Genomic DNA, 14,354 nt, shown 5'->3' with positions numbered 1-14,354 from the left:
AATTTTCTTTTCTGCATTCAGTGCTGTGCTTTGCGTGGTGTTCTTATGGTTCATATTAAAGGGACTTGGCAATAATTCAGGGACGAGCAGCTGGGGATTAATTTTTTTTTTTTGTCTTTCTAAGAAATAATTTCCTTTTTTCAGTGTGAGCTCCTGATTTTGCACTTTTTATTTTTATTGCAAAGCTGAATTGTAAAAGTGATGTAATGGCAGTTTATTTTTATTTTTTTGTAATGTAAATTAACAGTCTAAAAGAATTTGTGCGCTAGAAATAAAGCGCTGTTACTCTTGGCAACAGGCAAATTTTTTTCTAGTGCAGTTTAGATAGTTAAAGCAAACTGGTTGCTATGGTCTAGGACAGACCCGATCAACCTGTGGGGCTGTCCAGGTGCTGTGAAACTACAAGTCCCAGCAGTGTCTGCTAGCCACCTGCCGGTGAATACTGTGGGTTGTAGTTCTGTCAGGCCAGAAATCATGGACAAGTTGTCTGTCCAGTGTGCGCTTGACACTTTCTTTATAGGGTTCTATGATCCCTTTACGCAGTGTTGATTGTAGTGAGCGCAACATCGACTGTACCACAGCCACATAGAAATGGCGTCTCTGAGCTCAAAGAGCCACAAAGAAAAGTCTAGCCCAGTGTGTCTCAAACTAGATTCTCATTGAACCCTTACTCTGGGTGCACAAATTTACATCACTCCTTCAATTAAATGGGCGATATATCTGTAGGGCATCGCCGAGCATGTACAGACGATATATCTGTTAACAATTTAGTTCACAGACCTATATCGGAATATCTGGCTGTGTGTACAGGCGAACCGCCAACCGTCCGTACACTCTCTGCAGGAACTTGCCGTTGATTGGCATTTCAAATGCCCACCCAGTTGTGATGACAGCGCAGACACATCTGCAGAACGATTGGTAAGTGTGTATGCACTTGCCAATCATTAGGGCAGCGGATAACTTGGAAACGCGCATTACAGTGCATGTTTCCCTTTGTCCTCAAAAATGAGAAATAAGTTTTGTTTTAATCGCTCTTTTCAGGCTTAACCTGCTCACTCCACGCCACCTAAATCAGAAGGGTAAGGCTCTTCCTCTAAGCAGCGCTGAGAAACGGAAAGCGAAGTGGGAAAGTTTACAGAACAAACAGGTAATTTTACAGAACTTTCTTTATACTGGGAGATGTCGTCCCTCGATTTTTCCTCCGCTGACTCCTCCCTTTCTGTATGTGAAAGATTCTGGTGCCAGAGCTCTGCGCTATACATCCTATCCCAGCATCCTTGTGGAGGAAAGCCGTTTGCCTGCCAAGCATTCTCTATCGCTTGCACTGTCTTCTGACGGCTGAGGAGCTCAGAGCCCAGACAGCGATTGATGCAGGCGTCGGAGTAAAAGCTCTACCTGAGGATTTCCGGTAAGATCTGTCGTGGCATCTTATCCTGTTTAAATAACTTAATCCATACCGGCGATTACCTTTTTGACCTTTTCGCATCTATTGTATTGCAACGGGGTATTGCAGAGCTGTAATAGCCTTGAAATGATTAGTAATTTATTTCCATTATGTAGAGTCGCTTGACGAGTTTTTTTTTTTTTTTTTTTTTTTACTTTTAAGCAAAGTTTTCAAAGAGTTGTGATCCCCTAATACTTTATTGTGTTTTTGGGCTGAGCGAGAGCTGTACTTTAACATACAGTTTCAGCATGATTCTTTAGGATGCATAGCATCATCAGACACTTGTAATGATGCGCTGATCATGTCATGTAACCCGTAACCACTTCTTACATCAAAAATGTGCCTTTAGAGTAGGCAGCGATAGTATATTATAACACATCCCCTGTAGTTCAGAGAGTCTGTTTGATCTGCAAGTTCTGAATTTTGTTGTTCTTGTAGTAGTTGTAAAAGTTTTAAATAGTGAGCAGCTACATGAGTAAGCTGAGGATGTTTTTAAGATTTGGGGGTAAATTTACTAAGATTCAAGATGATCCTGATTTTCAAAGTGATTTATCTCGCTCGTACTCACCAAAATTTGGGTGATTTAATCCCTTTTTTTTTTTTTTTACAAATTTACTAACAGGCGATTTGAGGCTAAACCAGTTTGCCGATAGTGAAGCAGAACGAGATATCTCTCCCGAGTAACTAGTTTTGCCAATACGGGCTCCGGATACAGTGTAACAACATGTTTCTGCATGCTGTTACACTGTGCTAATGTCTGCTTGTGGGAAAGAGTTGACTTCAGTCCCGGGCCGCCGGCCAATCAGCGACAGCTCACATGAGCAGCCGCTCATTGGCTGGGACCCACGTGGGCTTAGCCAATGACCGGCTCCTCCACGTGGGTCCCAGCCAATGAGATGGTCATCTCGACCTATCTCGATTCTTAGTAAATTTATCCCTTGGAATAGTGGTTCTGTCAAATTAGCGCGCTGACGCGTTTCATTGTGGAATAACCAACAACTTCATCTGACGAAGTTGTGGGTTATTCCACAACAAAACGTGCCAGGTAGGCATGCTGGGTGCTAAACTTACTAAGCAGAGGGTTTGGTGTGATTCAGAAGCCATTGCAGATGGAGAGCAGTTTTCATGCCTAAACATAATCCATCATTGATCCAAGTCTGATAAGAAATATACCGCTGTGGTGCGTCTTATATAGCAGCGGTTTCTATGAAAACCACTGAGAATTCGAAGCCATTCTATTCATATTCATTTAATGGTGCTTTTCTCTTTGATAATAACACCATTCAATTGACTTTATAGAAACAGCTGATCTTCCTCTTTCACTTTGTGGGGTTGAGAGGAGATTGAGGCCCTGATTCAGAGCCGGACGCTCTGACCAGAGCGCTCGCTCTGAATCAGGGCCCACCTCCATAATTATGGAGCGTCCTCCTGGATGCTCGTATAGCTGTGGGTCACCACCCACAGCCTATACGAGCGTGCAGGTTGATGGTCGCGATGGTCTTGACCATCGCGACCATCGCCACTGCGAGCCGGAGCCTGCGGTTGAGTTTCTGAACCGCAAGGCCCGGAGTGATTTTGGCTCTATCAGAGCCATAATCACTCCCACTGACATCACTAGTGATGTCAGTGGGCCGGCTTCTGACGGTAGGCGTTCCCTTGGGAACGCCCCTGTCTGGGAGGCACGCCCACCTAAGGGGGCGTGCTGTCAATCAACATCGACGGCACGCCCCCTTTGATCAGACACAACGAGCGAAGGAAAGTCCTTCGCTCGTCGCGTCTCCAGCATGCGCACGACGGAGCTCCCTCCGTCATGCGCAGTGCACACCATCGACCCACTTGCGAGCGGACAGCCGCTCGCGAGTGGGTCTGAATCAGGCCCTAAGTGCAGAAGAAGAAGAGTATAGAGGTTCATGTAATAGCCTGCGGGATTCCGGCGTGTCTGGCTGTATTTTTAAATCAGCAATCATTGAAAAGGCAAAACTAGGTTATGGTATGATTTGTATTTTGTCTTTTAGTGCTTTATGGGCCTGATTCAGACCCACTCGCGAGCGGCTGTCCACTCGCAAGTGGGTCGATGTTCTGGACTGAGCATGCGCACGACGGAGGGAGCTCCGTTGTGCGCATGCGCCAGACGCGACTAGCGAAGGAAAGTCCTTCGCTCGTTGTGTCTGATCAAAGGGGGCGTGCTGTCGATGTTGATTGACAGCACGCCCCCTTTGGTAGGCGTGCCGGGGGCGTGCCTCCCTGACGGGGGCGTTCCCACGGGAACGCCTCCCGTCAGAAGCCAGCCCACTGACATCACTAGTGATGTCAGTGGGAGTGATTTTGGCTCTGATAGAGCCAAAATCACTCCAGAGCTTGCGGTTGAAAACCTCAGCCGCAGGCTCCGGCTCGCAATTTCGATGGTCGCGATGGTCAACACCATCGCGGCCATCAAACAGCACGCTCGTATAGCCTGTGGGTGGTGACCCACAGCTATACGAGCGTCCAGGAGGACGCTCCATTTTCATGGAGGCCGGCCCTCATTCAGAGCGTGCGCTCTGCTCAGAGCGTACGGCTCTGAATGAGGGCCTATGTTTTTGTTTGTCATGTCTGGTGAGAGACCTCCTAATCCTCCATAGCCCAATTGGGTGATCAGCCTTGCCAGTCAAAACCAATTTTCCACAATTACACCTGTCATTTTTTTTTGACTGGCGGTTTTAGGGCCACTTGATAAATCCATTGTTTCCATTCTAATTCTTTGCATGGGCTAAATAAATGTTGCATCGATATTCCATTGTAAAGTGTGGCAGTTTTGGCCTTCATAAATCGTCAGGTTTTAAAACCACCAGAAAACCAAATGAAATCATCTTAGCCCTGGGACGACTATTTGCTGTGCAACAGATTCTGGCAATCTCACATCGCAGCATTTATTCACCTTAGACTAACAGCGCAGTAGGCTACGGTGGGCTGCGCACATTTGGACATAGATTAGTTTGAGAGCAGTTCAACTGCTGTTTAACTAAAAGCGCTTATCCACTTGACGATTAGTGTGAGGGATTGAACGATTACGACATCGTAATCGTGCAGTTTAATGTCGAAAACGACCAGCGATGCGCGTTCCCGCTGGTCGATTTTGACATCAATCATTGCCTGAACATGCCGGTCATACTGCCGATAACGACAGATTGTGCATGTTCGGGGATGAGGGAGGGTGCCTGCTGTGAGCGACATATCGTTCAGTGTAGGCACTATACAGGATGAGGAACGACTGTACGATTACAATGTTGTAATCGTACTGTCGTTCTGCTGTCGGCAAGTGGATACGCGCCTTAACATTCCTGCGAGTAACACAACTATATCAGAAAAACGGATAACTGTAGATAATTGTGTGTGTTACATCGATACAGAATGAATAGCTGTGTGCTTAATAAAACATTACAGGATTCAATTTTGTTTTTTTCTGTGTAAAAACGTGTGATGAATCTAATTTATGAGCCACATGTTGTAATAAACGCTGCTCCATCTGTACATTGAGGCCAGTTTTTCATTACAAACAGCTGTTACCGTTCTTTGTGGGGCTCTTAAATGGTGCTGCTTGTGTTTATATTTTCAGTGGACTTTACATTTTCAGATATCCCAACTTGGATTTTGGATGGAAAAGGTCAATTGACAGCAAAACTTTCATCTCTAGCCTCCACTCCCCAACGTCTGACCTGGGAAGTGATTGTCAGCTCTGTGTAACGCCAGACCCTGATCATGCTGCTAAACCGTGTTCCCCCACAGAAATCCATGACCAAATGTCTGGGAACTGCTCCGCGCCCTTGCAGAAATCTCCCAGCGACCCCCAGACGGCACACGCGTTAGGCGATCATAAAGTGGTTAATGGCGTCTCCTGCAACGGTCTTGCCAATGGCGATCATGATGTTTGCCCTGAGAGTCAGCTGGTTTCCTGCAGACAGGAACTACCTGTTCAATCCTCTACCTCATTTCCCATTGAGAATATACCTATTAAGAACCAGCTCATGGCCATCAGTGAATGTACTGACAGTAATGCTACCGAACCTACCTCAGATGGGTGTCCCGGCTTGTCAGAAGGCAAGTTTTCTCCAGAAGCTTCTTCTGCTGGGAACGGTGGAAAGTGTGAAAACGGGACCTCCAACGGGTACTCCTCAAAAACTCTCGGGCCGAACCCTGGTCTTATTCTACAGGCATTGACTTTGTCCAACGCCAGCGACGGGTTTAATTTGGAGCGTCTTGAAATGCTGGGCGACTCTTTCCTGAAGCATGCCATCACCACCTACCTGTTCTGCACTTACCCCGATGCACATGAGGGACGTCTATCTTATATGAGAAGCAAGAAGGTCAGTCAACCTGCAGTATATTCTACAAGCCCATCAGTGACGCTACTAGGGCGCAGTAGTGTTTTTAAATGTCTGGTTTATCACTCAGTTTTCTTTAATTGTACAATAAATTGTTATGCTGGGTACTCATTGCAATGCGTACCCGGACGATATTGTGGTACACATCAGAACGATGTAATGAAGGATGGAACCATCCCTGGTACTGTTATCAAGCTGATATCTTGATCTAGTAAGCCTTAGTAAACAGGCCGTAAAGAGGGGCAGGCTTATTGTGCACTGTAGGGGTGCGTTTTGCGACTGTAAACCCAGCACCATACATCAGGTGCCTGATGGGGCGATGGGTTGCTTATAAATGTTATGTTTTATCTATGTGGTACTACCTGCTCTAGTATGACTTTTTTTTCTTTTTTATGATTTATTAAAGTCTCCCATTTTCCAATGTATTCAATATAATTTGTGGACAAATGTCCAAGCTTCAAGTGTCCCTCTTCATTCAGTGTCACGCATCATCCATCACCCTTTCTAACTCTGTGTATTGCTGTATTTTCTGCTGGCGTTTAAATGATTTTTTGCTCGGCAACTCTTAGCCCCTCTTCAGACATTTTGTCTTTCTACCGCTTCGTTCTTGCTCTGGGTGAATCTGTAATAATGAAAAAAAAAAAAGAAAAAAGTTCCACTTAGCATAAACTGTAACCTCTAGGAGAATGTCTACATGGCTCCAGTGCCCTTGCATTGGCACATCTTGTGCCAGTGTCCGGTTTGGCTAAAGGTGTGCAGCCATATTAAGCAGTGCTTGTTTTTTTTTACCTGCAAATGCAGAGATTTGGGTTCCAGTTTGGACTTAAATAGCCTCGTTGGCCGTGCACATGTCCTCTTCTTCCTAAGCAGCAGTTATACTTTGCAGCTGTAACAATGAGGTGATCATCTTATATCTGGGGGGAAGTGCGTTAAGCTCACATCCAGGGTTGCGTAAAATGTGGTGATATTTTTTTTTTTTATAATTAATTTTTTTTTTTTTTTTTTTTTTTACATCAAAAATGGATTTATTTGATTTAAATCAGATTTTCTGGGATTTAAAAAGTTTTTTTTTTTTTTTTTTTTTAAGTAAACGTTTTAAATGTTTAAACGTTTATTTAAAAAAAAGTTAAATAAAAAATCCTATTTATTTTTTTTAAAAATCCAATTTTATGCAACCCTGCAACGTCTATTAACTTTGAACAAGAAGAGCAACAAAACATCTACTGTTGAAGTTGTTTTCGTGTGATTTAGATGTTTATGGATTATCACTTTTGTATGTAGAATTGACCTTTAATACACGAGTATAGCATTGTGTAAAGACCATTTCTGGGATCTCCTTTTTGTTACTGACCTCTGCTCCCCTTTTTTCCCCCGCCAGGTCAGTAACTGTAACCTTTACCGTCTCGGAAAGAAGAAAGGCTCGCCGAGCTGCATGGTCGTGTCCATATTCGATCCACCCGTAAACTGGCTTCCTCCTGGATACATTGTAAACCAGGATAAAAGCTCCTCTGAAAAGTGGGAAAGTAATGAAACTGTGAGTTAGAATTTGAAATATCGTATCATTCACAAAAGCAGGCTCTGTGAAATGAAATGTAACACGTATGTATCACACTCCGGAGACCACAGCACAGTTTATACAGAGCCATGTTATCCCAGCAATTGCCCATTTTAATTACCTCCTTTACTATAGAGAAATGTAAAACCTGATGGAAAAATCCAGTCCTACCTATGTTCCCTGTATCCATTTATGATTTCATTCCTGAGGATCTTTCACCGGTGTGATTCAGTATAAGGGCTGTGCCTAGGAATCTGAGGCATATACTCATTTGTGCCAAATTACTATGGTGGTTTAAATGTGGCAGGAAAGTAGAGATATTGGTTTATGTAGATAGAAAATGCAGATTTTAGGCATTATTTTGGGGGCTTTTGGAACCTCTATTGCAGTGATTCCCAACCTCGGGCCTCAAGGCACTCTAACAGTCCTGGTTTTAGTTATATCCATGATTGTGCTCAGATGGTTAAATAAAAATAACTGAGGTACTAATTAAGTCACTTGTGCTCAAGTATGGCTATCCCTAAAACCTGGACTGTTAGTGTGCCTTGAGGAATCCCTGCTCTATTGTATGGTATCTACATTGTGGGCAAAATTTGTGGGATTAGCCACACAAGTGAGGATGCAGGAGAGAAATGTTACAGGGATATAATCTTACATTCTTAACGCAAACCAGGCTACTTTGGCTCTTAGACCCTCATTCAGAGGCGCTCGCAAAATGCAAGCGATCGCTCTGAATGAGGGCAGCCGCTTGGCTTTTGAAGTGCGGCCTCTTGGTCGCTAGCTAAGCTGTGGGTTACCACCCACAGCTTTAGCGAACGACCAGGTTGATGGTCGCGATGGAGTCTCGGCAACCGCAAGCCCCAGGGAGCTTCCTGCTCTGATTGAGCTGAGCAGAAAGCTCCCCACTGACATCACTGCTGATGTCAGTGCGGCCGCCCACAAAATGGCAGGAACGCCTCAGTTTGTGAAACCACCCCCCCCGCCACGCCTACAAAACGGGCCTAACTGCAGGCCCTTTTGTAGTGAGCTCCGGAGCTGGATAATTTCTCTCTCGCTCCGGGGCTTGCGCACGCGCAGTGCGACTGCTGCCCATGCGCAGGGCCTAAACATCGACCCACTTGCGAGCGGGCCTGAATGAGGTCATGAGGTGTGTTGCAGCCTGGGGAATTTGAAGATCACCTACAAGCTATCCAATCACACACCTGATAGGCCAAAATAAAGGCAAACACAGCTCAGGCTGCCGGTGTCTCCTCATAAACGTTTCTCTAGGCACGCCCTATAGCCCCTCTGCGTGTGCCGTGGTCCTCGCGATTTTGGAAAAAAAAGGCACTTGCCGCATCGATTAGCACCGCTAAAGACTGCAAGAGGCGACAAAACTACATTGCTGACCATTTGGGCTTGCTTTACTTGTACATCTGTGTGCAACTAAGGGGTTTATGTATCAAGCATTGAAACGCATGGAGAAGTTGCCGATAGCAACCAATTAGCTTCTACTTATTATTTTATAGACTGTACTTGATGAATGCTGATTGATTGCTCTGGGCAACTTCTCCACTCCTTTGACTGGTTGATCCATAAAGCCCTATGTCACAAACCTGTGTGTGAAAGGTTCTGATACAAGCGTCCACGGCTATCCCTCCTACCATATTCCACTATGCTGTATCCATTCCTGCACGACAAAACTCACAAACTAGTGTCTCTTGTATACAGTGAGCGGCGTTGTGTGCAGCTACGATGTGACTAAGAAGCAGAGCATCTCAGTCTTGCGCAGCGCGATCACGCACGCACACAACCATCGCAGAGTGAGTGACAGGACTTAGGCGTTTGGGGGGTGGTGACTGGAGTGGTCGGAGAAACGCCTGTCCGTTTGAACGCCGTTACATGGGCGTGCATAAATTAGCCACTGCGACGCATACACAGCTTGGGTACTCTGCGTGAGGATCTGATGTTCCTCGAGGTTACCAATGTGTCTATGAAGGACTGCAAGGTATTACAGATGTGAGAAAGTGGTAGTGGGTGTCCTCTATGCTGGCTCAGCCGTTACAAACATTTTACATATTTTCGCAGCAGACCTGCGTGCGATTAAGTAGCCGCGATTGCAGTAGCGATCCATGCTGAATCAGCCCTCTGTCTGCAATTTTTGCTGGCCTGGAGCAGTGATGTAGATCAGGGGCTGTTGGTGGAGAGCAAGCTATACTCAGGGTATGATTTCAGTACTTGTTACTTCCGCAGTGACAACATTCCATGTTCCAGTGGCTTTTACTTGCCAGTAGGGTGACTAGCATAGCAATCTCATACTGAGAATAGCTGGTTCTCCGCAGAGCACACCATTTTGTAGGGCCACTAAAGGCGAATTCTGAAATGTAAAGTTTTCCAGATATCTGTCCACCAACTAGCAGAACTGGGTGGGCACAGAAATGGCTTTGCTGATGATGGTGGTGATCTCCAACGTTTTCAAGTCTCCATGGCAGGAATCCGCCACTGTTATGCTAATTCCAGGGCGTTGGGGAAAAATAAAATTGTTCATATGTACTTTTGAAACATTATTCATTTATTCGAGATAACCTGGTAAACCTGGTCACAGACCATCTCCTAGCAGCAGGGCCACCCGCAGCTGGACCTATTGGGCTGTTTGATTGTGTTTGAAAAATAACAGTGTGTTTTGTTTTGTGTGTGCAGGCCAGTGACAGTGTCACAGCTAATGGCAAGATCGATGAAGACTTCGATGATGAAGACGATGAAGATCTCATGTGGAGGAACCCTAAGGAAGAAGCCGATTTTGACGATGACTTTTTGGAGTATGACCAGGAGCACATCAAATTCATTGACAGCATGTTGATGGGGTCTGGGGCTTTTGTGAAGAAGATTCCCCTGTCTCCATTTTCAACCCCTGACCCCAGTTATGAATGGAAGACCCCGAAGAAGAGTTCTCTGGAAAATACCCAGTTCTCGCCTGATTATGACGACTTTGATTATAGCTCTTGGGATGCCATGTGTTACCTAGACCCTAGCAAGGCCGTGGAAGAGGATGACTTCGTGGTGGGTTTCTGGAACCCGTCAGAAGAAAACTGTGGGGTGGATGCCGGGAAGCAGTCCATTTCCTATGACCTTCACACCGAGCAGTGTATTGCCGATAAGAGCATAGCAGACTGCGTGGAGGCATTACTAGGCTGCTATTTGACCAGCTGTGGAGAACGGGCTGCCCAACTCTTTCTCTGTTCTCTCGGCTTGAAAGTCCTCCCAGAGATGAAAAAGTCTGCCGACTGCGTTGGCGCAAGCAGAGGGGATAATGAAACAAATTCGGATAGGTCTCCCTGCAAAGGCGTTGAATACGGTTATCTGAAAATCCCCCCCAGGTGCATGTTCGACCATCCTGATGCCGAAAAAACTCTAGACCACCTGATATCTGGATTTGCAAACTTTGAAAAGAGAATTAACTATCCATTTAAAAACAAGGCCTACCTCCTACAGGCCTTTACCCATGCCTCCTACCACTACAATACCATAACTGGTAAGTAACTCTTAATAAATGCTCCTTATCCTTACCAATCACAGTGTGAGTTGTGTAGGAATCTGTTTTGCCCTGTGGAAGTGTCAAGGCATGCTGGAACGTGTGGTTCCACATCCGCTTTAGAGCCTCTGGTTCCCTAAGCCTGATGTATGAAATTTCTTGTCTGTTAATGTTTGCGCTGATGATGGTGATTTTTAAACCTCTAATCGTCTATCTTGGAACTGTGGGCCCGATTCAGAGTTGTACGCCGTAGCGCAGACATGGCGGCTCTGCTACATTATGCAAAAGCCGCTGGAGGCTCCTTTAGTAAGAAGACGACCACTGCCAGGTGGTCGGGTTACGCAGGATAACCAGGTAAGTCACACTGCTGCGGCCAAGTGAAGCAGTCACTGGCCTTGATACATTCAGAAAATGGGTCACCCCCCCCCCCTGGTTTTCTGGGAGGCTCTGTGTCACCGTCCCCAAACGGCGTGCTGCTTATTAGGGGGCACGGAGACCGTCTTTTCAGACACAGATTATCATATACTGATCTCCGCACAACTCTTAACGGGGGAATAAGAGTCCTCTGTTCCTTTTTAGATCTGTCAATCCTGCATGTGTGGCAGCACCTAAAGCTTAACATTCAGCTGGAGTTACTTCCTTTCAGCCCCTCAGCTCTCTATTCTCTTACAGGATATCAGGCGCTTACTATAGGAGAGACAGCAGCCTGCTGCTAACAGCATCTTATAAGAGGCTGTGGCAGGATTACTCCAGCACCCTCCCTGTTCAGGTTGGGAGTACACTGGGGTGTCCTCCTGGGCTGTAGACTGACGGGGTTTAATATATTAAGGGCAGTATTCAATTTGAGGCGAAATGACAACGTTTTCGCCTATTTCCAGTATCCCCGTCTTCAATTACATTGACTTTTCGCCGTTCGTCGCGAAAAGTCAACGTTAAAAAAGGGGGATTATTTTTCGCCAGCCTTTTGCTGGAGAAAAAAAAGTGCAGAATTGGGGTTTAGGGGTGCACGCTTAAAAAAAAAAAATTAGCCTGTACCCATAGGAATACCCCCTTAAAACGATCTGTGTAAAAAAAAAAAAAAAAAAAATGGACACCCCAAAAAAAATAGTTCAATTTTGGAGTTAAAAAAAATATAAAGGTGTTTTCTTCATTGCAAGAGTAGCGGCAGGTGCATTTTTGCAGAATTTAAAAAAAAAAATTATTTATGGGACTTAAAGATATGCTTGCACCCATTTTCAAGTACCCAAATTTGATGGGCATAATTATTTTTCCCAAAAAAACCTTCTAAATGCTCTTCTGCATCACCTTCTTCAAAGCCGCATTTATGCACCTGCCGCAGCTATTTAAAAACCCGGCTTTCTTCTGCAGGCAAAAATTGGGGTACCCATAGTGATCCCCCATGTCTGGACATTTTTAGGGGGGTCCTACGAATTTTTCCCAAAAATTCCCGTATTTTTTCACCGATCCAAGTTCTGCAGGTTCCCGATTTCGCCTACTTTGACAATGAATACGGGGAATAGCGGGCACGCGCGCGATACTTTTCCGCCTGAAAAACAGGCGAAGGACGCGAAAAGTCTGGACTTTTCGCCTCAAATTGAATAGGAGCCTAAGGAAGGATATAGCAACTCCTCTCCCTCTGTAACATAATGAGAGGTAGAGAGACATCTGCAAAAGCATCTCAAAAGGTTTTTGCTTGCTTTAATTGTAATTCAAAGCCATCTCAGGCAAGTGCTGATGGAACGGCCCTGTGTGGTGATTATAATTCCGTGGTGACCTTTGTTGGAGGTTCCTTCTCAGATTCAGCCTCTGCGCCACCTTGGATATCTAATTTGACAGGGGTTATGGCTGATCTGCCCGCAGAAATAGCAGCTGCACGCAGTGATAGGCAATCTGAGGCTGAAACAGGGAGCTGGTTCCTAGCAGTCAAAGAGCCAGGCTGGGCGAGAGACCTAGCCCGTTCTGTTGAGGGGTTGGCTCAACACCTTGATTCTCCTCCCTCTTCTAGGGTCAGTGCATCTGCTCGACCTTCAAAGAAGAAGCTTCTCTCGGCGTTCCTCCAGTCAGACGACTCTGACACAGCCTCTTCCGCAGGAAGAGGAAGGTGAGTTGCAGACTTTTTCAGACAGTGACGACTTTCAACAGACTTCTGATTAATGCGTCCAGGGAGTGGAGGCCCTTATCCAGGCAGTCCGACATGTCTTGAAAATCCCGGACAAGGAAGTCACGGTATCTCCTGATGCATCTTTATTTGGAACAAAACAGAGGTCTACCATTTTCTTTCCTTTTTTCACTGGAATTAAACACACAATTATCTACAGCTTGGCAGCATCCTGACAAAAAATTTCAGATGCCCAAGCGGTTTTTGTCCATTTACCCGTTTCCAAAGTCAGTCACTGAAAAATGGGAAGCTCCTCCTCTAGTAGATTCATTTGTCTCTCGACTCTCCAAAAAGACCACGATATCTGTTCATGCAGCTACAGCCCTAAAGGAAAGTTCAGACAATAAGTTGGAATCCTCCTTAAAATCCATATACTCTGCGGCAGGAGTGTTGCTTCTTCTTGATTTGGTTGGCTCTTGGTTCAACAAAGCTGTGTAAAGATGGGTGGAGAAGGTGGTAAGTGGCCATGAAGCGGGAGTGTCTAGATACAAACTTATTGTTCTAGCCAATCACATTCGTGAGTCTGCTGTATACCTTGGTGAGACATCTAAGGACATAGGTCAGGACAGATCCAGGATCTCTGCGTCAGCTATTGCTGCCTGCAGAGCTCTATGGCTGCGATCGTGGCAAGCGGATGCTGACTCCAAGAAGCTGTGAAAGGCCTTCCTTTCACTGGGGATATCCTTTTTGGGCCTGAATTGGACAAATGGATCTTTCAGACTACAGGTGGTTTAAGTCTACCTTTTTTTCCTCCATTGCTCCTGTGCCGCGTCGCCCTCAGGCCGGTGATTCTTTTCGTTCCTTTAAGGCTCCTCATTCTTTTCGAAATAGTTCACGCAGTGCCTCGTCGGTTTCTCATGGAGGTAGGGGCAGAGGTCGACAGTCTGGTGCAACCCGCTGTCAGGATATAAAACCTGCTGAAAAACCTTCCGCATGACGGGCTCCAGGCCCACCTCGGAGACTCCAAGGTGGGGTCTCGCCTTTTGCGATTTAAGGATGCTTGGTTTCAAACCAGTTTAACAGTTTGGATCCGCAATCTGGTGTATCAAGTGATACAAGATGGAATTTGCAGCACCCCCTCCACATCGGTTTTTCACCACAGGTCTTCCTGTCTCCCAGCAAAAGCAGAGAGGGTGCTTTTGCAAGTAATCCATGTGTATTCTGAAGTTCTGATCCCTGTTCCAGCCCATCAGCGTTGTCTGGGTTTTTACTCCAATCTCTTCTAGTTCCAAAACCAGACTGCTCTGTCAGGGCTATTTTGAATCTGAAATCCTTAAAAAAAAATTATTTATCTGGAGTTTTACAGATTCAAGATGGAATCTCTT

At 45.6% G+C, this 14,354-nt stretch overlaps 1 protein-coding gene across 1 annotated transcript in view; it reads left to right on the top strand.

Annotated features, from left to right (window-relative positions):
* DICER1 (dicer 1, ribonuclease III) overlaps positions 1–14,354 on the top strand; it is a 73,319-nt gene that overhangs the window by 48,271 nt on the left and 10,694 nt on the right. Inside the window, exons 21-25 of the mRNA XM_088464380.1 lie at positions 1,042–1,147; positions 1,233–1,408; positions 5,058–5,787; positions 7,184–7,339; positions 10,040–10,871. Of these exons, the coding sequence (XP_088320506.1) occupies positions 1,042–1,147; positions 1,233–1,408; positions 5,058–5,787; positions 7,184–7,339; positions 10,040–10,871 (2,000 nt within the window). The remainder of the gene's footprint in view (positions 1–1,041; positions 1,148–1,232; positions 1,409–5,057; positions 5,788–7,183; positions 7,340–10,039; positions 10,872–14,354) is intronic.

This window comes from Taudactylus pleione, unplaced genomic scaffold (genome assembly GCF_031769625.1).
Source record: "Taudactylus pleione unplaced genomic scaffold, aTauple2 ptg001661l, whole genome shotgun sequence".
Lineage (NCBI taxonomy): Eukaryota > Metazoa > Chordata > Amphibia > Anura > Myobatrachidae > Taudactylus > Taudactylus pleione.
This window is presented reverse-complemented; position numbering and strand designations above follow the sequence as displayed.